The 24,596-nt window shown below is 38.6% G+C and overlaps 1 protein-coding gene across 1 annotated transcript in view; it reads left to right on the top strand.

Moving 5' to 3' along the window:
- Positions 1 to 24,596, top strand: part of CATSPERT (catsper channel auxiliary subunit tau) — a 41,063-nt gene that overhangs the window by 1,136 nt on the left and 15,331 nt on the right. Inside the window, exons 2-4 of the mRNA XM_087919686.1 lie at positions 5,537 to 5,689; positions 8,094 to 8,205; positions 23,142 to 23,235. Of these exons, the coding sequence (XP_087775812.1) occupies positions 5,559 to 5,689; positions 8,094 to 8,205; positions 23,142 to 23,235 (337 nt within the window). The 5' untranslated portion in view covers positions 5,537 to 5,558. The remainder of the gene's footprint in view (positions 1 to 5,536; positions 5,690 to 8,093; positions 8,206 to 23,141; positions 23,236 to 24,596) is intronic.

Here is a 24,596-nt window from a genome sequence, read left to right on the forward strand (position 1 = left end):
GTTAGTTTACTTTATTGTCATTGCACCTTGTACAACGAAATCAAACACCATTTTCAGTGCACATCATGACCATGAAAATAAACACGAACACACATCCTTCACACTCCACACATTGAATTGAAAACCCCGACATCACACCAACACTGCACTGTACAGTAGAATTCAACAGAGCTAATGTTCTGGGATAGAAGCTGTTTTTCAGCCTATTTGTGCTTGTTTTTATTATTCTGTACCATCTGCCAGATGGTAATAATTCAAAAAAAAAAGGTGCCCAGGATGAGATGGATGTTTAAAAATGTTTTGAACTTTCTTAAGGCAGTGGGAGCTATAAAGCTCTTCCAAAGAGCGGAGAGGGCAACCAATGATCTTCTGGGCAATGACGTTAACTCTGTGGCCTTAGTTATCTGCATTATAGTATGTGGTTTCCTCTGCAGAGACAGAAGAAATAAAAGCAACTTGCACTGAGATAGGTCCTCCAGTCAATATATTCAGACCAGGGAAAATGAACATGAAAATGAACCAAACTGAATCTGGTTTTATAGCTTCTTGAATAATAACAAAATTTCCACCCAGAACCTTGTAAAATCTAAAAGGATTTTGCAGGAAAAGCAAAAAAGGACAAAAGTCTCTATCTCAATTCTCCCTTTATCCCAAAAAATATTCAGAAAGGGGACACCTGAAAACCACAGGTATCAATATTATTTGCTGTCATGAGCAGAAGAAATGAAAACAGGTGCAAATATGCATGATTGAGGACAAGAAGGATCTCTCACACTGACAGGACAAGGAATAGGAAAGTGAAAATATTATAAAATGGTTTAGCAAAACCAAAAATCAAGCTCTAAACCAGAGCAAGAAAAATGTTAATGGATTGTTCTAATCAAGACATATATAGATATCCAAATGAATAATCCATGAAGATTCTATAGATTTATAAGTCAATCCATACATAAAATAGAAGAGTCAGCTAAGTACATAATACCCCAACAATTTAGTTGTTTTGAGCTACAGTTCATATCTTCCAATTAGGCAATGATAGGTCTGGAAAGTATTTTAGTAGAAGTAGCCAGATCATATCCAAATAATTCCAGATTGGAAATAGAAATAGAATTACAGGTAGTATTTGGAGTAAGAAAAACAAATATAGTAATACCTTACCAGTTTGCTCTCCCATGGATTCTGTAGTAAAAGACTAATAAGATTGTGGTACATAATCTCTAAAACTTCAGCTAGTTTGGGGCTTTATTCTTTATGCTATTTCATAAAGTGTATATTAATAAACCAAAATTATATTGTTATTTATTTTATAACACGGTGGTTTTTTTGCAGTTGAAACTGCCAGGAGCAGATCCTGCCCAGGCTGTGGCATATTCCATGTTTCTACGGGTTCCACCACCAGAAGATAGAAAAGATTATTCAAGGCACTTATACCAGACATTAAATTGTTCTGATAATTTAATTAATAGCATACATACAGTATTTCATGTAGTTTTAGAAATAAATTATTTTAAATGAATTAGAACTGTAGAGATTAAAATGAAAACTCTCATCCATGAGTGCCTCTTGCCTAGGAAATAAAATTTTATTCCAGTTACAAATATATTCTTTGTCTTTTCCTATTCTTGGGAAAAGATATATGAAGAATTGGGAGAGAATGATTTTGACTCTCATTCCAGTATTAGATAACCCGGTGTTAACATATACTGTGTCATGGAGAATTCAAAATCTTAAAAAAAAATTATCAGAAATTGGCATTAAAACAGGTTTTGCAAATCTTGGATTTGTCAATTCAAAGTTTGAGACTATTATTTAGGCACCTAGGTTCTAATTTTTACTAAAAATACAACAGAACCTGATTTATACAAAGGCTTTTCTCCCAATTGGACTGTGGATATATACACTCATAGACTTTGAGTGTATGAATGTGTGCGTGTGTGTGCATGTGTGAAATTGTATATTTATAGATGCATAATTATATCAAAAATTGTCTTATATAAACTTCAATTATGTGTTAGAACACATGTAAATCTTACCTCAAATTGAAGATCCTAATTTTTGGCAATATAAAATCTTCCCTAAAATCTGTTTTTATTTCAGTTATTGGTCAGCAATGCATGAATGAAATTCAGAAGGGGTGCTGGTCTTACCTGATATGCTTCTTCTCGGTGTGCTGAGAGAGAATCCAAGTAATGGGTTAAACTCTGCTCTGAGACTGAGTCCTGTCAAACTTCTGTAGCCACGCCTCTCTTGACTGTGTCCCAGTTTTGATGAAGGCGTAGCAATTGACTTGACATACTTTTGTTCTGATTTGTCCACTCCTGGACTCTGGACCAGACAGTCACCAGGGTGGGATTGGGTTCTCTCTCAGCACACCTAGAAGAAGTGTATCAGGTAAGACCAACACTTCTTCTCCAGTGTGCTGAGGAGAATCCAAGAATGGGCCATACCAAAGCCAGCTTGTCCTAAGGATGGGCAGTGGTCTGATCCCGAATCCCCTGGTCCATGTGCACTCTCTGGAGAATTCACCTGACGAAGGCCGCTTCAGCCAAAGTGAAGGTGTCCAGTTTGTAGCGTCTTATGAATGGGGATGGAGAGGTCCATGTTGCTGCCCTACAGATTTCATCGATAGAGGCCTGTGATGCCCACGCAGCCATCATGGCTGCGTTTCTGCTGGAGTGGGCTGTCACTTGCCAAGGCAACGGGAGAGCATGAAGCTCATAGGTTTTGGCGATGCATGCCCATATCCAGTGGCCTACGGTTGATGCTGTAACCTTGTTACCCAGTGTAGAGGGCTGGAAGGATACAGAGACTCTGTCTTCCTAAGAGAAAAACCTGGGTAGCTGGCAGTCTTCCCCACTCACTTCTGTCACGTTGCGGTTCCCTGATGCCATGGAATCCTCCATTTTGAATTTCTTGGCCCTTTTGACAGGCAGGCTCATTCCGAATCAGAACATTGCTGCTGCAGCTTTTTCTGTTTTGCTACAATAGAGTATACACCTGGAGTGAACCGGGCAGTGACTCCAGTCCCCTCCACTGGTTGTGGATAGATGCCAGAGACCTTGACTCTATCTGGATGAGTTGGATCATGGCAGCTATGCCAGACAGACCAGGGAGCCAGCTGTGTCGAGGCGCTATGCCGGACGGACCGGGGAGCCAGACAAATCATTCTCTTTCCTTGTAAACAGTTACGCAAGTCCAAATATCCTTACTGTAAACAAGAGCGAGAATCCAAGAAATGAACTCACTCTGTTTGCTCTAAGGTCTGAGTCTCTGAGGAGCTATCTTCCAAACATTTCTCTTGAGCCAAGACTGAGTCAAAACTGGGACCCAGTCAAGGGAGGCGTGGCTACAGAAGTTTGACAGGACTCAGTCTCAGAGCAGAAAGGCAGAGTTAACCCATTCTTGGATTCTCCTCAGCATACTGGAGAATTGTATTTTCTTTTTAATATGAAAGTTTATCATTTTTTCTTTTGCAATTTCCAATTTAATTAAATGGAACAAAGAAAAAAGAAAAGTTATAGATACTTAGATGGGGAGCACACAAATATCAGTGTACATCAATGTAAGATATCTCATGCATGTATATACGTGTAAAGAAGTTCAAGAAAATATGACAATATTTTGCTATAATTGTCCATACATATCTCTGTGTGTAAATAAGCTGTAAATAACATCAAATCTTCAGTGTATTGAGTAACTCGCCCATAAATTTATTTTTCTAATATTAATTTAATTTAATTTATTTAGTAGAATTTGTGCAATTTTGCTGCATTTATCAGAATGATGAAATTGATATATCTTTGGAAGCTCTGTCCTTTTTAAATGGGTGGATATAGAAAAGGGCTAGAGCTTGGGTTATGAGGTCATGATACTTTTGTCAGTTTGACCCTCCTTATATCCCACAGATGTCATTGGTTGAAGAACAAATTTCTTAGTGACCAGACAGATACAAAGAATCCATCCATTTCTGTTGTCCGGATTTCATTTTCCATGTGGTAGCTGTGTAATTCAGAATAATATCAGCCTCTCAAAATATTAAAACCTGTCTCAGAATTATATTATAATGTTGTTCTATCTTCCCAGAACATAGTGATTTTAGAATGTAGCATTCACATGAAGCATTATTCTCATATGCCCTCATATTTAACAAATTAAATGCTTCAAATATTTTTATTAGTTATGCTACAAAAATAGCAGCTCAGTTCTTATTCCATGTAGATAAGTTGCAACTATTCAGCCAATTACAGAAGACCATAAATACTTAATTAAAATTAGATACTTAATGTAATCTGCAATGAGTTACAAAAAATAAAAAAGAATGTCAAATACACTAGCAAGCATTTCACTGCAGCTGCTATCAATGGCACCATCTTGATGATCAAAGGTAGATACTTTTATTAATTGCTTCTTTTCAAAGAATGCATTAAAGACAGTTGTTACCCTTGAATTTTGCTTGGACATTTCTATATGAAGACATGATTAATTTCTTAAATATCTAATGTAACGATAGCCTGCATGGATATTGGATCTCCTAAATTGGGTTAAGTCAACAACTTTTTACCAGCAAATTTTCTGTTCTTCAGGGTGAATTTGTTTATTATTTCCAGCTTTCATTAATGGTTGTTTATGGTTCTTGTGGAGTCCAACGTATGAGTTCTGACTATATACAGAATTCTTTCTAGGCTAAATGGGTTCAAAATTATGGTATTGTGATTTCATGGTCACAGTGGCTGGAGAATTCTGGAACTAGCTGAAGATTAGAAGATACAGATTAGTGATGGCTAAGCTAGAATTTTGGTGTGCATGCCATTCTCCATATTGATATATTAATGCTCAAAGGGAATGCTTCCTGTGTTCTTGCTCAGCTTCAGTTTGTAAAGAAGTAAACAGTAAACAGTATCAAATTTCAGATGTCAAATTTCACAACAAAGTTCCACTTCTTTCCCATTAAAACTCATTGGGAAATGAACAGTGGGAGAGCAAATTTCATTGTCTGGACTATTTAACATGAAATATTTTTGACCTAATTTATAGAAATGTATGAGAAACTTTTATGTATCTGGCTGATAGAAGTACAAGCAGCATCTATATAACACTGATCTAGAATGTCTAAAAATTGCTGCAAACATTTTTAGGCAAGCTCTTGTAAACTTTGACCCATTGCCATGGCTGCTAGATTATCAGGATATTTATACCTGCAAAACTCACTATAACTGATGTCTCTAGTTTTCCTGAACATTTAAATGTAATCTTTATAAGGTACTTACTTTAGCTGAGAAAACATGATCATGTTGGTTGGTTTTTTAAAACTGAAATTATCTGTTTAAGTATAGTGAGTCCTTGTGCTTAAATTAATTTTATTTTAAACATTATTTGCTTCTGAAAGTATTTTTTCATTGAAGATGTATAGACTGCTTTCCCTTGATTAAAAATGGTATCCAATAGAGAAGGTAATAGAGAAGGGAAGGGTTCTTTTGTGATTACTTCTACCAGAAACAAACTTTGAAGGCACTGCTTTTGTTTGTTTATTTTGCAGCAATGTCATCAAACCACGACACATGGATTACCCCGCTTTCTTATCCCCAGATCTGAAGGTCACAGTTGGAAGCTCTGAATTGGAAATTCCTAGAGAAAGTGCAGAACAGTACAAAACTCTTCAGAAAGCTTTGAAAGAGCCAGCCCGAGCAAGGTAAGAAAACTGATGAAAACACCTTTTTCTTTTATATGTTAGCTCTTCTTATGTTCTCTAAATTCAGTCATGCTTTCAATATTGACTTCCTTTTTTGTTTATAAAAAAAAATCAGCTGACTGTGAGGAAACAGGTTGAATTTGAAAGTGTCCTTTCTTGCGGGAGTGGCTTGGGCTTTGAAAATCTGTATGTGGCAATATCCAGTCAAGGTTATGTGACTTTTCCTTCTCAGAATAAAAGACATCACCCTCCTCTGATGTTTTCTTTCCATCCATCTTTGAATCAGCATAAAACTGTACTGGCATTAAATTCCCTGTCCCATTGTTGCTCCCTAGCTTCCCACTGTATCAAGATTGTTGCCTGACTTTCTCCTGGATGCAGTAAGTAATGGGTGACAAAGCCTAACACTTTGAGGCTGCCCTTAGGGGCCCAGTGAGAAAGCAAATGCTACTTTAATACTGGTATAGCTTAGGATGACTTAAACCTATCTTTTATGAGCTGGCGATGATGAAAGCTATGACATGGAAACATGGCAAGAAAACAACTGTTGCTAGGACATCTGATACTATGGTTGGGGACAGATGATGAAGAGCCTGCAGAAGGGATTCCAGGCTTGATCCTGTGTGGTAATTTTGGATTCCAAGTATTATTTGCTAAAATAAATCACCCATCAACAAACCTAGAACAATACAGGTACATAGAAACTTTCCAAGGCTTTAACATGTTTTGTGATGCTGAGGAATGGTTGACTATATCATTTTAACATCATTTATTCTCAAGTCTGTTTTTAACTTCTTTTTTTTAGGCATCAAAAGGATATTCTAGCACCATAACTATTTGATATTAAGAAAAAAGAGAACCTTATGCCAATTACATGCAAAGTGAAACGTGATACGAACTGTCCATTTTACTTCATTTTAGATTACATGTTATAAAATTCATTTTTTCACACAGTTTAATTACAGTCTATGTAGCAGGGGAGAATCAGCAGATGTATACCAGCTTCCAAGAGGCACCTAGAAGAGTTAGGCATCTTTACAATTAAGTTATATCTCTATGCTAATTAGAAGTGTACATGGGATTTTATGTATTCTTATCTGATTGTTACTTTTCTGATTGTTTATTTGATTTTTATCTGATTCTCTCTATACCAATGGGTGTATCTCAAAAGATCTCTCTGTTAAAGTATGGAACTTTGTAGATACAATAGTCACTGATCTCATTCAAGATGGTGATGAATCTGCATAGAGATAGGAGGTTGAACAACTGATCCCGTGGTGCAGCCAGAACAATCTAGAACTGAACGCACTTAAGAGATGGCAGTAGATTTTAGGAGGAGCTCTCTTGTTCTACCACTCTTATAATATTAGATACATATTATCAACAGTAGAGACCTTCAGGTTTCTGGGTGTCCATAATCTCCTAGAGCTTGAAATAGACACTCAATATTAGAACTGCCATTAAAAAGTAACAACAAAATTTTTTCTTCTTGCGCCAAACCAGGACGCTCAGACTGCCCAAGGAACTGCTGATATGGTGCTTCAGAGAAATTATTGGGTCTGTCATCTATACTTCTATAACTGTCTAGTTTAGCACAGCAACTAAACAGGACAGGTACAGACTTCAACTGATAGGACTGCAGGAAAAACAATTGCAACAACCATTGAGAATCTGTATACTGCATAGATTAGAAAGAGGGCTGAGAAAATATCTACAGACCACTCACATCATAGACATAAATTGTTTCATCTCCTCCCCTTGGGATGCCACTATAAGGGATTGCATATCAAAACAACTAGACACAAAGACAGTTCCCCCACCCCCAATTGCAAAAACTCTGCTGAACACCTAATTCCAACAGCACTGTCTTATGCCTAAGGTTATCTAACCATGTAGTAGGGCTGTATTGCTGTTATTCTTCTCATCGATCCTATTACCTATTCCTATTGGTATCTTACGAATACACTTTGTTGCTTGTATGTACACTGACAGCTTAGGCACCAGAAGCAAATTCCTTGACCAACATAAAAGAATATATGATTCCAATTAAGAATATTCTATTGCGCATCATATAAAGACCATTAAGACCACTTACTAATTTAATGTTAAATGTAATTTAAGTAATTCAGTAAATGAACAGAAAAAAAATATAGAAATTAGGAATCAGCTCTAATATGAAGTTTCCCAATGTGGTGGTCTTGGGTGGTTGTTAATTCTGTTTGCTTCAGAAAAACTGATTTAGCTAATAACAATTGAAGATTGGACTTACCTAATTTTGAGTTGATCCCTGATATTGCAGCCTAATATTATCCTTGACTGAATCAGAATTCAGCCTTGTCTTTCTCTATCTGATAGCAAAAAATGTTAATCCTATTTGTATATATGTATGTATGTTGCTTTTTAGATTGGAAAAAATGAAAAAAGAATACCGGACCTTAAGAACATGGCGTGAAAAGGCTGAGTATTTGGACCAGCTGATTTTAAAAAGAGGACCAAAATCAAAACCTTTCACAAAGGTAATTTTATATTATAAAATAGGCAAATAGTGTGCAATTGATTAAAGGCCAAAGTACCCTGTGAATGACAATTCTTTGATCTCTGATATTTACAAAAAGTGAAAAAAGGCAGCTGAAAACTGAACATGCAAGATCAGTTACTCCTTTCTCTCCCATTATTTGTCTTCTCAGAATCCAAGAGTTTTTCTCATCTTTCTCTTCCAAATATCATGTCCAGATAACAGGACAGGGACGCTCCTTTACATCCTGGTTGTGTGATGGCTCAGAAGATATGAAATATAATCCTCTTGTAACAAGATTTTTCAATGCATCAGTTTAATTATGTCCAGTGGTGTTCATGGAAAAGATGCTTTCATGATCTGATAAACATACCTATTCAAGGAGAAATGCCCAATCATCTAACCCTACTGAGATCAGAATTTGTTGGATATGGAATGTGTTTAAATTACAGTCCCTAAATCCACAGCCAGAAAGGAGCTGTAAATGATGTAGGACGTAATCTTTGCATTAAGTAGAATCTGCTTCTGAGTAAGCTCTTAACTGCCAAGAGACTCTGTTTATATCTTGATATAGAACTTAATAACCTGTATTCCTTGGAGACAGAGGTGGTATTCAGCAGGTTCTGACCAGTTCTGGAGAACCGGTAACAGAAATTTTGAGTAGTTCGGAGAACTGGCAAATGCCACCTCTGGAGATTTTATAGTATTCTTCCCCTGCCACGCCCACAGAACCGGTAGTGAAGAAAATTGAATTCCATCACTGTTTGAGGGTGTTTCTTTGGACTTGTCTTTTAATTCATACTAGGAACCTGAGGCCCATGGAGATTCCCGATCAACATCTTGTGAGGGTTCAGGTTTCTCAGTATTCAAGGCTTTCTGGACTTAGATTCTGTTCAAAGATATTAAAGTTTAGACTCCTGTGCTTGTCTTTCAGTGAAAAAGCCTCAGCCGAGATGTTACAGGTTGTAATTGGAGAAATAAACTCAGAACCATTCAAGAGTTAATACGCTAGTTACGACACCATCCTCATAAAATATGGGATAAACGCAGAGAATAAAGTGTTAAAATTAGGTTGCTATCACTTTATTCTATCCAATAAGCATTCATCTTGATCTTGGAAGTCTGATCTTGTCCCAGTCATGATCTGTTTACAATTTTGCAATATGTTCTATAGATTAAAATTGTATAGAGATGGTAGAGCTTTTTTCAGTATTAGAGAAATTATTTTTATAGATAATTTAACTATGAGATATACAGATAGTCTTCACTGATGGCAGTTGGAACTTCACTGCTAAGTGACATAGTTGTAATGTGACCATACCAACTTATATGGGCAGTTATAATAAAAAATAAATACAAATAAATTTGCACAATTGAATATAAGGAAATAAATTAAGCTTCAGGTTATTTGAAAATGGAATATATATGCTGATTCATCTATCCAGAAATATAGGTTTAGAAAATACAGGTAATCCTCGAGTTATGACCTTAATGAAGCCTGCCCATTAGGATCAGAAGTTGGGACAGCATTAAATGGCATAACTTCAAATAATGACCATCCCTTCTCTTCCCTGGTGCATTTGTTAAACAAATACACGGGTCATTAAGTGGAGCAGGAGTGGGAGAGATCCTGGGAGGCTAGTGCAGGCACAAGCCCACCTACTTCAAGTTTCTCAAGGCCTCCCCACCCCAAGATATCCCATGCTTGCTTCCCCTCACCCTCTACACTGCTGTCTGTCTTGCCAGCCAAAGAAACAACTAGGAAGGGAAATGCTGGGCCTATCTGTCTTTCCTAATTCTGGCCCTTTCTTTCCTCCTGCCAAGGAGCCCTTCCTTTCTGGGGCAGAAAACGAGCTAATTCCCTAGCCTGTCGGAGCTTTCTGCTGCTCATCCACAGGTTGCAAAGCTCTCCTGCCTCTTGCTGGGCTTTGGGAAGCTGGACTCTGCATAAAAGATCAGCTTCCCAAAACCTTTTCCTTGCTTAACCTTCCCCTTCTCTCCCTCCAAAAGCCCACATTTCTTCAATAAACAAAACAAAAACAGTTGGAAGGGACAGACTTGTTGATCTGCCTCCCCGTCTCCCCACATGAGGCAAGATTCAAGATGGCGATCGAGGCGAATGCCTAACCGCATTGCTAGAGATGGAGAGTGGGGTCTGGGGCCAACGGAGCCGCAATCTACCTCAACCAGGAATGTCAGAAGGTTTTGGAAGGTTCCGAGAATAGAGAACTTGCCGGTCATCCCAAGAGAGATTGGAGAGGCCAGGACACCATCCTGTGCAAAGAGTTCAGGACTCTATTCCATAGGACGCCATTCCGAATGGGTGAGACTTGTAAAGAACTGGAACTGGCGGATAGCGAATAATGCGGATAGTGCAAAGAGCATGCAGAGAGTGGAGAGCGGATAGTGCAAAGAGCCGGGACGAACTGAGATTAGATGAGAGTGTGATTCTGATACTTACAGAGAGAGTGATTCCGAGAGTGAGCTATTCTGAGCGGCATGGAATGAGCGGCATGGAATGAGCTGTGACTGGTGGAGAGTGATTCTGAACTGCAGTGAAAGACAAAACTGACAGAGAGGATGATCCTAAACATCTGAAAAAGAGCCAGGACTGGAGGAGAGCAGGAGAGTGTGATTCTGAATGGCCGAGAATTGTGGAGATCCGAGGAGATCACGGAGAATCGATATATCCTACTTGAGAGGAATAATCTCCTAACAGTCACCATTTAAATCACCCAGCTGATTAGTCAGCCTCCATTTAAATCCCCAGTCAGCTGATTGGACAACCTCCATTTAATCCCACCCAAATCTCATCCATTCCAAACTCCCAAGTAGATGATTGGAGAATTCATTCAAATCTTCTCCATTCAAATCTATCAAGCAGCTGATTGAAAGATCTCCACGATCTAATAATACGTAACTGATAAAAGAGTCTTCCACAGAACACTAACAAAGCTCCCTGAAGCAACGCTTCCTCTTTAAAAACAAAAACAAAACAAAACAAAAACCAAACAAAGTGGCTTTAAGGAAAAACAAAGGAACTTTACACTACCAACCTCCAATATTTCACTACCTCCACTATTTCATTACCTCAAGACCAATTATTGATAGATAATGCTTTGTCTAAAATAATTGGTTTATTATTTAATAGTATAATAATTATTAAATGACCACTAATTTACTGATTTATTGATTGATAGTGATTTAATACTGTATCATTGATAATCTAATTGGTTGATTGTTTGTTTGATTTTTTTAGTAATAAATAACCTTACTTTTGATTTGTTCTCTAACTTATCAATTAACATTTATTAATTACCAACATTCATTAAATAATACCTATCACATTAATTAGCTATTGTAATTGTTTAGTGTATTATTGTCATTGACCATGCCAGCCCAAAACACCAAACCCTCCACTACCAAACACCAACAAAAGAATGATATCTCTACCAATGACCTTCCAAACTCCTGCACATGCTTCAAATGTCTTGAAACCATCAGTGAAAGTGAAAATAACATTAAATGCCACCTATATGACAATTAAGCCCACCTTGCCTGCTTAAACTTAACCAAAAACCTAGCTGATCTCCCACAAACATCAGATACATTTCCTTGTCTATGTCCATCATGTTTACCTAAGCTAAACAAACTAAGTACCTTGTCTGATAGAGTTGAAAGTATAGAATCATTCATTCACTCGATAGAAGAATGCTTAGTAACATGTTTTGAAACAACTATACAATCAAGCCTTATCTCTCTTGAAAAAAAAATACAGCACAGATAAGCAAATACCTTACAGCTCAAAATCAAATCCCAACTCAACAACCGCTACCACAACTGCTACCTCAACTACAATCACAACTACAACCAAAAATAACCATCAAACCACAGCCACAAATAATCACTATCTTATCAAATAATACCACAAATGATATCCCCTTACTCATTAGAGACATCATGGAACGTGATCAGAAATGTCCAAATGCCATCTTATTTGGTCTTGAAGACACCAACGAATCTGATGATATCACTAAAGTTTGCAATATCATAAGCAACTCAAATACAACAAACATCTCTCCTGAAGATATTGAAATAACCAGAGATGGCCCCGAGTTCAAATACAATGATGGATCAATGTCCCCAAGATTCTGTATAGTTGTTTGCAAAAATGAGTCTAGCAAACGGATGTTCATTCATACAATAAACGCCATTGCTAAGACCAATCCCAACCATAACAAACTTCACTCACAACCAGACTTATCCATAACTGCAAAGAATTCGCTCCTGTGAACTCCGCAAGGAACTCAAAAAATATCTAGACAATGGAGAGAAGGATCTATATATTGACTACTGTGGTGATTGTATCAAAAGTAAGTCACACAACCTGAGTAGGATTTGATGCACAAGTCCCATAGGCCACAAGTTCAAATGTGCTTTCTTGTCTTTTAGCAAGACAATGTCTCCTCCTTCGAGGTTCAGTTCTTTGGTCTTCCATTTACGGCTGTCTTGTAGGGTAGACAGGTACTTTTGCTTCCAGTGGTTCCAAAAGTATTGGCAAGCTGTTGAACTTGTCTCCATTGTTGTTTGTACAAGTCCTTAGAATCAAAGTTCCCTAATGGTGCGGGCCAATCACCTGTCTTCTGAGTTAGCAAGGTAGCTGGAGTGAGAATAGTCGGATTCTTAGGATCAGAGAAACCGGAACTAAAGGGCGACCGTTGATGGTGGCTGCTACTTCTGCCATCAGGGTGGATAGGGCCTCATGTGTCAGCGTAGGTGCCTTCATCATCATGGAATCCAGGATCCTGTGAGTTATTCTGATCATGCGTTCCCATGCTCCTCCCATATGGGATGCATGGGGAGGGTCAAATATCCATACACAATTGTTAGCTTTAAGGTAGCCATCAATTGGCGAGTTAGGGCAAATGCCTTCCTCAATCTGTAATTCTTTACAAGCTCCTACAAAGTTCGTTCCACGGTCAGATATGAATACCTTGACTGGGCCTCTGCAGGCTTGAAACCTTCTTAGGGTGTTGATGAAGCAATAGGAGTCCATAGATTCGATGACTTTGATATGGACAGCTTGGATACTGAGACATGTGAAGAGCACTGCCCATCATTTGCTGTTAGCTTGACCGCCCCCGGTCCATCGGGCAGACACTGATCAAGGGCCAAATACATCTAGGCCTACATAGGTGAATGGTGGCTCAGGACTCAGATGCTCGAGTGGTAGGTCAGCCATCTTCTGGTGTAGAGTCACGCCCTGTTGTTTGCGACAATGTAAGCATCTCTGCAGAACAGTTGTAATGCATCTTTTGGCGCCTATGACCCAGAGTCTATTCGCTCTGATGGCACCTTCTATGAAGTGATGGCCTTGATTGTGGACTGCTTTGTGGTAGTGTCATACTAACAGGCTCGTTACATGTTGGCGCGCAGGAAGGATGATGGAGTGTTTGCTGTGTAAGGCCATTTCAGCTTTGTGTAGGCATCCACCTACTCAAAGTAACTCTTGGCTGTCGAGGTATGGGTTCAATCTCAGAAGTGGGCTAGATTGTGGTATAGGTTTCCTGAATTCCAATGGATATGCATCTTGTTGTGCACTTCTCGGTATTCGTTTCTCTGCCTGGATATAACTGTCTGGGAAGGTTGACTGGAAACTTTTCCGGTGACTTTGGAAACGGACAATCGCGCGAACGATCACGCGAACGATCACAGTATGAGAGGTTTCCATTGGGAGAAGCACTCAAAGTGAGCAGGTTGTAAGGGGCCTTCCTTCTTGTGTTTGACCATGGTTGCCATGCAAACGGCCTATTCATTTGCCTTCTTGACTAGAGGTCAAATGTCAACATCCTGGTCTGGATCTAAGAGATCATAAAATTCAGGTACCCCAGGCTCCAGGGTATTGTATGCAACAAGAACTCAGGGCCTTTGAGCCAGGTAGATTCTGCTAAATGGGATGCAGGAATAGACCTCATAGCATGGTCTGCAGGGTTCTGGTCTGTTTGTACACACTACCACTGCTCAAGTTTGGAAGATCTCCTAATCCTCTCTACTCTGCTTGCTCACGTAGACATAGAAGCACCTGCTCTCGTTGTGGATGTAACCCAGTACCACCTTGGTGGGTTCTTAGTCAAGGTCTATCACTGTGACGGCAAACCTATGGCATGTGTGCCAGAAGTGGCATGCAGAGCCATTTCCCCCAGCATGCGAGAGCTCGCCTGGAAGAGCTCCACTGCGCATGCGCCACCACTGCCTGACAGCTGATTGTTGGCTATCTGGCACACATGCATGGAGAGGCAGGGGAGCACAGGAAACACGTGTGCATGTGCAGAGATGCGCAAAGTGCACTGGGGATCACGGGTGCATGCACAGAGACACATGGCGCACAGCAGGGGAATCATGCACGCATGCGCAGACATGCGGCACATGGCAAAGGGATTGTGCACGCATGCACAGGTGTGGGGGTGGAACCCAGAACGCATTGCCTTCTGGGTATTGGCATGCGAGCACACTAGTGCGCACACAATTATTGGCACAGAAGCCAAAAAAGGTTTGCCATCACTGGTCTATCATCTTCGTTATTGTGTCTGCTAGTTCCACGGCCAGCGCAGCTCTGCAATGTTCCAGCTGTAGTATAGTACGACCTTGTTGCAGTACTAGTTTTGCTTTTCCCATGACAAATCCAACATAAATGTTGCTCTTCCCTCCATAGACCCTGAGGTATGCCACGGCTTCAACTGCCTTTGTTGATGCATCTGAAAAAACATGGAGTTCCTTTCTTTGTGCCGTGGCAGGCGCGATAGGAATATATGTGTGCTGTAGGTAAATATCTTGGAGACAGCATAGAGAGTTGCACCATGTCTCCCATTCTTGCTTCTGTTCTAGTGGGAGCAGTTCATCCCAATCTTTGGTGTTTTGGGAGAACGTGCGGAGTAGGATTCTCCCTTGAATGGTGAATTGTGATCTTTTCATCCCATAACGAAGGAGCAACGGGGTGAGGCACACTGGGACAAAGCAAGAGTGAAGGGACCTCCCCCAACCCAACCAGTGGTCAATTCAGTGACCAATCAGGATTACAGATGTGACCACATGACATGGACTGCGTTTCCCAGGATGCATTAACTACATTTACTATGAGGCATTCCCTTAAGGGGACAGCTCCCAATTCTAACTTAACTATCTCAATTCCCATTACCTATATACTGTCTGGACAGCACAGAGACAAACAACCTACTCTCTAACAAACAATTTGGTTTCAGAAAAAAACTATCCTGGAATCTGCAACTCTTACACTGTAAAACATATGGACTACATAACTCAATCAGGGCAAAGCAATAGACACAATTTACATAGACTTCTGTAAAGCCTTTGATTCAGTGGTACATGACAAACTACTCCTAAAACTAAAATCGTATGGTATCTCTGGACACCTGCATACCTGGATAGAAGCTTTCCTGTCAAACAGACAACAAATGGTCAAAATTAGGAGCGCCCTATCAAATCCTGTACCTGTCAACAGTGGTGTCCCCCAAGGGACCAACTCTCTTCATACTCATACATAAATGTCCTCTGTGATCATATTAAGAGCAACTGCGTTCTCTTCGCTGATTATGTAAAGCTATTCAACACCACCGACAATACTGCTACCCTTCAAAAAGGAAAAGATTTGGGTTTTTTTTCTCCTTTTCCTATACTGACAGCTAAGAGACTTAAGCAAGAAATTGGAAAAAAAATCCACTTTGACACTAATAGGCTTTTAATGATGAAAATAAAAAGTCAAAGGGATAATAAAGATTTCTAGATAATCAAAAGCTTTTGAAAACAGGAAAGGAGAGAAAAAGAATAAAAGGGCAGGATCTGGAAGGGAGGAGACTGCCTGGAATTAAAAAGAACTTACAGCAAAATCTCAACAAGACTTCCAAAAGATACATTTTAATTGAAATATCGCAACAAAAACCCCAGGAAGAGAAAGTAGAAAAAGAAATAAGAAGAAATAACTTGGGACTATTTGGATTACTTGATGATTTCTGGATTTTTGGTTATTGTATTTGAATGACTAAAATCAATCGGGTGGTTGTTTAAAACTGTTTAAAATGGCTCCACTTTTAGAAGGACTGAAAATGGAACTTAAAAGTACAAAGAAGATGCACAAGAAGGAAGAGGTTCTTTTGGCTTCGTATTTCAGTTTTTAGAAATGGAGATTTGGAATTATGAGAAACAACAAGAAGTGCCTGCAGAACAAGAAGATTGTGACAAAGAAGAACCATCTTTAATGAACAAGTAATCTTAGGTGGGGGGGAAAAAGGAAAGGGGGCAAAGAGAATGGAAATTTTAAGATTGGGAAAAACAACTCCAAAAAAATTAGAGTGAAAAATAAGTATAAAATCAGAAAGCAACAGAAGAGGGAAATGCAGAAGAGAGAATTAGAAGTAGAGAGATAAGGGGGTGAAAAGGGGAGGGAGAAGATGAGAGGGAAGAAAGAAAGGAAAAGAAGTTATAAAGGACAGAAACAAAATATAGAGAAACAGGGCCTATTTAGAGATAATGGGTGAAAATTTAATGGAAAAAGGGATTCTGCAAAGGTACATAAGATAGTATTGTTATATTAGAAACAGAAATAATTTTAGAAAATATGAAACAATGTATGATTAAAATGTTTGATAAAATAGCTATCGTAATTCAGTGGAATGTTTGTCAATAAATAAATGTAACAAAATGAATATTTAATGATTTACAAAACATATGTGAAGAGAAATAAGGGAAAAATTAATTATGGAGATTATATGTGTCTTTAAGGAAGTATGATATTTAATTGAAAAGAAGTGTTAAAAATGTTAAGATTTTAATGATTGTTAATGATAGAACTGAATTGGAATGGAGTGAGGGTTTATAATTACATATATTTATAATCTTTTTTTTAAAGAATATAGTGTGTATTATAAGAATGTACCAAGCAGAATTGGAAGTCATGTATTATGTATTATATTGAAGGTCATAAACTTAAGGTATATATTGAAGTTTAAATAAGAGTTGAATGGATGTAATTAAAAGATATAAAGGTGTCATACTCCAATTAGTAACTACAGGAGAAAATTTGTTTAATGAGAAAAGATAATATGAAATTGAAACAGAACAGACAAAAGTATAAATATAATGATTTGAATTGAGATGCGATAATCAAAATAAAATTGAGAAAATTAAAAGAGGGGGAAAAACTATATAGAAAATGTAGAATAGTATAAGATATGGAATAGAACACAAAAAGGAGCATGAAATTGAGTTTTGTGTCTGTATAAAGAAGTTCAACCTGGGACCATGCTATTTTCAAAAAAGATGTTTTACTTGTATTTTGTATGTGTGAAAACCCAAATAAAACTATTTAAAAAAAGAAAAAAGGTTAATCGCACCAAACTTGATTGCAGGAAATACAACTTCAAAGGTTAATCGCACCAAACTTGATTGCAGGAAATACAACTTCAGCAACAGAGTGGTCAATGTTTGGAATAATCTACCTCATTTTGTGGTTTCTTCCGCAAACCCCAAAAGCTTTAACCTTAAACTGTCTACTATTGACCTCACCCCTTTCCTAAGAGGTCTGTAGGGGGCATGCATAAGCGCACCAACGTGCCTCCCTGTCCTATTGTTATTGTTTTTTTCTTACACGTATCCATTTCATGTATTCATAACCATGTTTATACTTATACCTGTTATCTAATGATCGTTTGACAAAATAAATAAATAAATAAATAAAAATAAAATATTAGGTGCCAAAATTTCACGTCTGCTCCTCAATCTCTGTCCCTTTAAAAAAAAACCTTACTGTGACTCCAGGCTGAAGAGTCGGTGGAGGGAAGCAAGAAGGAAAGAAAAATTTTCTTCAGTTTTTTCCCCTTGAATTGCAGAAAAAAAAAAATTACCTCAAAAAGTTAGCTGACTTTTGCAGCAAAATGGAGGGCATTGAGTCTTTGCAAGCTTTAGCTGTTTGTCTAACTGCCTGTAGAGGCAGTCTACTGTCTAGTGCCTTTTAAGTCCTAGCTGGGCTCTACAGGCAGTTAGTCAGACAACTAAAGCTTGCAAAGATGCAAAGTCCTCCATTCTGTTGTACAAGCCTCTAGTTGGCTAACTTTTGGAGATGATTTTTATTTTCTTTAGTTCAGGAGAAAAGGCTGAAGCCGAAGCCCAGCAAGAGACAGGAGAGCTTTACAACCTGCTAGTGGCCAACTGATTGGTCAGAAAGGTGTGAAAATAGCTGCCATTTTTATGAGGAATTGTGGGACCTTGAAAATGATAGCTGCTTCCAAGAGGCATGAGGAGCAGGCTTGAGTATTTATTGATTTATTTTATTTGTGTGTCAAATATGTACAGGATAACAAGTGTAGGTATGAACATAAATATGAACAAAGGAAGTAAATACAGGTAAATGGGGGCAGTAAAATAGGGACGGTAGGCATGCAGGTGCACTTGTGCATGCCCACTTTAAGGACCTCTTAAGAATGGGGTGAGGTCCACATTAGACAGTTTGAGGTTGAAGCTGTGAGGGTTTGAGGCTGTAACAATGGAGTCAGGTAGAGTATTCCAGGTGTTGACCACTCTTGCTGAAGTCGGATTTTCTGCAATCAAGTTTGGAGCAATTTACCTCGAGTTTGTATCAGTTGTTTGCCTGTGTATTATTTTGGTTGAAGCTGAAGAAGTCGTTGACAGGCAAGACATTGTAGCAGACAATTTTGTGTACTATGCTTAGATTGGACTGTAGGCAGCGCAGTTCCAAATTGTTCAAGTCCCAAATTTCAAGCCTGGAGGCATAGGGAATTCTATTGTGAGTAGAGGAGTGGAGTTCTCTTCTCATGAAATAATGTCCAATACACAGTGAGGGTGTATTATGATCCCTTTTGGAGGGGATGGGGAGGGGAAGAGGCAGGGGCACTGCAGTGTCTCCATGCAGTAAAGAGGAATGACAGCTGTTATGAGTTTGAAAGAGAGTCATATGTAGTTTTGGGTGTCGGTCATAACTTTGAACCATTATTAAATGGTCTATCATTTCTCGAGGACTACCTGTATGTTTCTAAATTGCAAAGCACTGGCATAGGTTGTTGTTGTTGTTGTTAGTTGCGAAGTCATGTCCAATCCATCGCAACCGCATGGACAACGTTCCTCCAGGCCTTCCTGTCCTCTACCATCCTCCGGAGATCATTTAAGCTCATGCCTACTGCTTCAGTGACTCCATCTAGCCCCCTCATTCTTTGTCGTCCCCTTCTTTTATTGCCCTCAATCTTTCCCAGCATTAGGCTCTTTTCCAGTGAGTCCTTCCTTCTCATTAGTAGCCAAAGTATTTGAGTTTCATCTTCAGAATCTGGCCTTCTAAAGAGCAGTCAGGGTTGATCTCATGTAGGACTGACTGGTTTGATCACCTTGCAGTTCAAGGGAGTGCAGTGCAAGAGTCTTCTCCAGCACCATAGGCCTCAATTCTTTGGTGCTCAGCCTTATGGTCCAACTTTAACAGCCATTCATTGCAACTGGGAAAACCATAACCTTGACTATACACACTTTCGTTGGCAGGGTGATGTCTCTGCTTTTTAGTATGCTGTCTATATTTGCCATAGCTTTCCTCCCCAGGAGCAAGCATCTTTTAATTTCTTGGCTGTAGTCCCCATCTGCAGTGATCTTGGAGCCAAGGAAAAGAAAATCTATCACTACCTCCATTTCTTCCTCATCTATTTGCCAGGAATTGAGAGGGCTGGCTGCCATGATCTTAGTTTTCTTAATGTTGAGTCTCAAGTCAACTTTTGCACTCTCCTTCTTCACCTGCATCAAGAGGCTCTTTAGTTCCTCTTCACATTCTGCTATTAGAGTGGTATCATCTGCATATCTGGGGTTGTTGATATTTCTCCTGGCAATCTTAATTCCAACTTTTGATTCATCTAGCCCTGTCTTTCTCATGATGTGCTCTGCATATAAGTTAAATCAGTAGGGCAACAGTATACAGCTTTGCCGGATTCCTTTCCCAATTTTGAACCAATCAATGGTTCTGTGTTCAGTTTTCACTTTTCTTCTTGACCCGCATATAAGTTTCTCAAGAAACAAATAAGATGGTCTGGTACGCCCATGTCTTTAAGAACTTGCCACAATTTGTTGTGATCCACATAATCAAAGGCTTTAGCATAGTCAATGAATCAGAAGTAGATGTTTTTCTGGAACTCCCTAGCTTTCTCCATGATCCAGCGTATACTGGCAATTTGATCTCTAGTTCCCCTGCCTCTTCAAAACCCTGCCTGTACTTCTGATAGTTCTCGATCCACATACTGCTGGAGCTTAGTCTGTAGGTTTTTAAGCATAACTTTACTAGCATGTGAAATGAGTGCAATGGTGCGATAGTTTGAACATTCTTTGGCATTGTCTTTCTTTGGAATTGGAATGTAAACTGACCTTTTCCAATCCTGTGGCCACTATTGAGTTTTCTAAATTTGCTGGCAAATTGAGTGTAGCATTTTTACTGCATCGTCTTTTAAGATTTTGAATAGCTCAGCTTGAATACTGTCACCTCCACTAGCTTTGTTGTTGCTCAGATTTCCTAAAGCCCATCTCACTTCACATTCCAGGATGTCTGGCTCAAGGTCAGTGACTATCCCATAGTGGTCAGGGATGTTAAGCTCGTTCTTGTATAGTTCTTCTTTGTAATATTGCCACCTCTTCTGAATCGATTCTGCCTCTGTTAGGTCCCTGTCATTTTGGTCCTTTATCATGCCCATCTTTGCATGAAACGTTCTACCGTTCACATCTCCAATTTTCTTGAAGAGATCTCTGGTCCTCCCTATTGATTGTTTTCTTCTATTTCTTTGCACTGTTCATTTAAGAAGGCATTCTTATCTCTTCTAGCTATTCTCTGGAATTCTGCATTCAATTGGGTGTCTTTCTCTTTCTCCCTTACCTTTCGCTTCCCTTCTTTCCTCAGGTATTTGCAAAGCTTCCTCAGACAGCCATTTTGCTTTCTTGCATTTATTTTTCTTTGGGATGGTTTTAATTACTACCTCTTGTACAATGTTGTAAACCTCTATCCATAATTGTTCAGGCACTCTGTCTATCAGATCTAATTCCTTTAATCTATTTGTCACCTCTACGGTATAGTCATCAGGGATATGATTTAGTTCATACCTGAGTGGCCTAGTGCTTTTCCCTACTTTCTTCAATTTAAGTCTAAATTTTGCAATGAGAAGCTCATGATCACCGTCAGTTTCTGGTCTTGTTTTTACTGACTATAAAGAGCTTCTTCATATTTGGCTGCAGACCACATAGTCAATCTGATTTCTGTGTTGACCGTCTGGTGATGTCCATGTGTAGAGCAGTCTCTTGGTTTGTTGAAAAAGAGTGCTATGACCATCATATTTTTGGTGTTAATTCTATAAGATGCTATAGGGCTTCATAGAATCGGTCAATTTCATCCTCTTCAGCACCAGTGATTGGGGCATAGACTTGTGATATTGAATGGTTTGCCTTGGATTCAAACTGAGATCATTCTGTCATTTGGGGGATTGTATCCCAGTATTCATTTTCCTACTCTTTTATTGTCTATGAAGGCAATTCCATTTCTCCTGAAGGATTCTTGCCTGCAGTAGTATACCTGATAGTCATCTGAATTAAATTCACCCATTCCTGTCCATTTTAGTTTGCTGATTCCTAAGAAGTCAGTGTTCAGTCTTGTCATCTCTTGTTTGAGCACGTCCAGCTTGCCTTGATTCATGGATCTTACATTCCAGGTTCCTATGGAGAACAGATCTTTACAGCATCGGAGTTTCCTTTCACCACCAGATGCATCCACAGTTGAGAGTCCTTTCAGCTTTGGCCCAGTTGCTTCACTCTTTCTGGCGCTACTAGTCTGGGGAAGTAGCATATTGGACAGTTTCCGATCTCAGGGGTTCATCTTCAGCATCATATCTTTTTGCCTTTTGGTACTGTCCATGGAGTTTTCATGGCAAAGATACTGGAGTGGGTTGCCATTTCCTTCTCCAGTGGATCACATTTTGTCAGAACTCTCTACTATGACCTGTCCATCTTGGGTGGCCCTGCACAGCATAGCTCATAGCTTCATTGAGCTACGGAAGCCCCTTTGCCACGACAAGGCAGTAATCCATGAAGGGGCATAGAATGGCTACCACTAATAAAACCTTACTTGTATTTATCATTCTTTTCCAACTGTGCAACTGCCTATGAGACTTAGACTTGTTACTGTCAAAACCAGGGATTTGATAATGTGACACCTGCACTAATGCCTATGTATAAAGAATAAATATTACTATTAGTATTAATATTTATCCTCCCATCCTTTCTTTTACCCTTCTCCTCCCACTTATGACTGTATGTAACCTTGTTGCTTATATCTTAACAATTTTTATTGACTGTTTCCTAGTATGATTTGATTGCTTATTGTACCCTGTGACTATTATTAAGGGTTGTACCTGATGATTCTTGTCTCTTGATGAATGTTTCTTTTCTTTTATGTACACTGAGAGCATTTGTACCAAGACAAATTCCTTGTGTGTCCAATCACACCTGGCCAATAAAGAATTCTATTCTATTCTATTCATATTCTTTTTTTATTTTGTTTCAGTTGTATAATATAAATCCATTGGCAACTATACACATTGTTAGTTAGCAGGATAATGGAATAAACAACTTTATATTTGTAGAAGTAAAAGTAAACATTTAATGAGAAATTAGTATGTCTCTACTCTCCTTTTGCACACTTGGAGCAATGCTTTCAGTCCTTTTGAGTTACCCTAGCATGAGACGGTACATTCTATCTAATCATTAAAAGCTATAACAATTCCCAAAAAAAGAAAAAAAACATTTAGTATGCAGTTCCAATACAAATTATTATTAATGCAAGTTATTCTTGCAAATACTATGAATCAAAATTAATTGTAATTGCTTTTTCCTCCCAAGCTCTCTCGCTTCAAAGAAATTGTTGGGAAGATTCACACCCCTGTTTCTCAAGAAGCCCCTATCCCTCAAGAATCAGCATTTTACCCTCCTTCAGGTTTAGTAAATATTTTAATTTTTGTATTAATTTCTTAAGTAGAGATTAGAATCCACATATATAGTATAGCTGCATATAGCAATAGTGCTTAGACTTATATACCACTTCACAGTGCTTTACAGCCCTTTCTAAGCAGTTTTACAGAGTCAGCATAGTGCCCCCAACAATCTGGGTCCTCATTTACTGATCTCGGAAGGATGTAGGCCTGAGTCAACTGAGCCTGGTGAGATTTGAACTGCCCAATTGCAATCAGCCAGAGGTCAGCAGAAGTAGCCTGCAGTATTGCATTCTAACCACTATGCCACCGTGGCTCTTAGCAAATACCATATACTGATATTTGCACCATTAAAATCGAATATTATTCTGAATGAAAACAGGAAGAGAAATTGGCCTAAGTAAAATGACAATATATTTTGTTTGTTTGCAGTTTCCAGTTGCAGCATGTTCCAGTTACAGCTTAAATTTTTCAGTTAGTTGACAAGATGTTAGCTACTCTAACAAAAGTGCTGCTTGTTTTAAACAATTTATCAAATGAAGGGAGGTTATCCCAATCTTTCTGGTGTATAATTGTCTTAATCTTCACTACAAAGTGCCTATCATGTAATCCTATACTAACACATTACTTTTTTAGCAACTTAAATACGACACATTGACTGTCTTTTCCTTAGTGCCAAAGGAAGTATTTTGCTGGATATAATACAATAGTATTCATATCTTTTAGAAGGAAAGCTGAAAGAAGCCAAGACAAACAACTTTTTAAGAAAGTTATCCAAGGTGCCTGGACTCAATGTTGCTTTGCCCTTACAGAAGCAACTTTGAGGCTTTGTTCTAATGTGTGTGATAGGTTCAGTCTTTGAAAATAGATTAATATTCACATCTCTATAAAAATGTAAATGTATTTTATCAAAAACCGGCTTTTCAATAGAAAGTTCTGACATTGATGATACATTTTGTTCTTCATCTGGGTGTCCGTTCACACAGATGGCGGTACCCCTGGCACAGTCCTGTGTAGAAATTTAAAACCTAAAGAATTCTCCATACATCACACCCACAACTACATGAAACTCAAGCTGAGTTCCCTGTTGGTTGCTAATCACTGTAGATACTGCATAGCACATTATTATTCTATCTCATTTCTCTATTTTTTTTCCTTTTCATTATTTTCTCTTTCTTACCAGTTGAGTTGGAAGCGTTTCACCCTTTCTCTCTTTGTCTTCCAGCCTTGTTCATAGCATTTTAAAGGGTTCTTTCTGCAAGTGTCCTGCTTATGAAATCAAAATTTACAATTTAACAAATTATATAATTTTCAAATTCAGGCATCCTGAACAATTTTTATGAATTCACAAGATTGCAACATCTCA

The sequence above is a fragment of the Pseudonaja textilis genome, chromosome 1, assembly GCF_049901715.1.
Source record: "Pseudonaja textilis isolate UNSWEBS1 chromosome 1, rPseTex1.2, whole genome shotgun sequence".
In the NCBI taxonomy this organism is placed as follows: domain Eukaryota; kingdom Metazoa; phylum Chordata; class Lepidosauria; order Squamata; family Elapidae; genus Pseudonaja; species Pseudonaja textilis.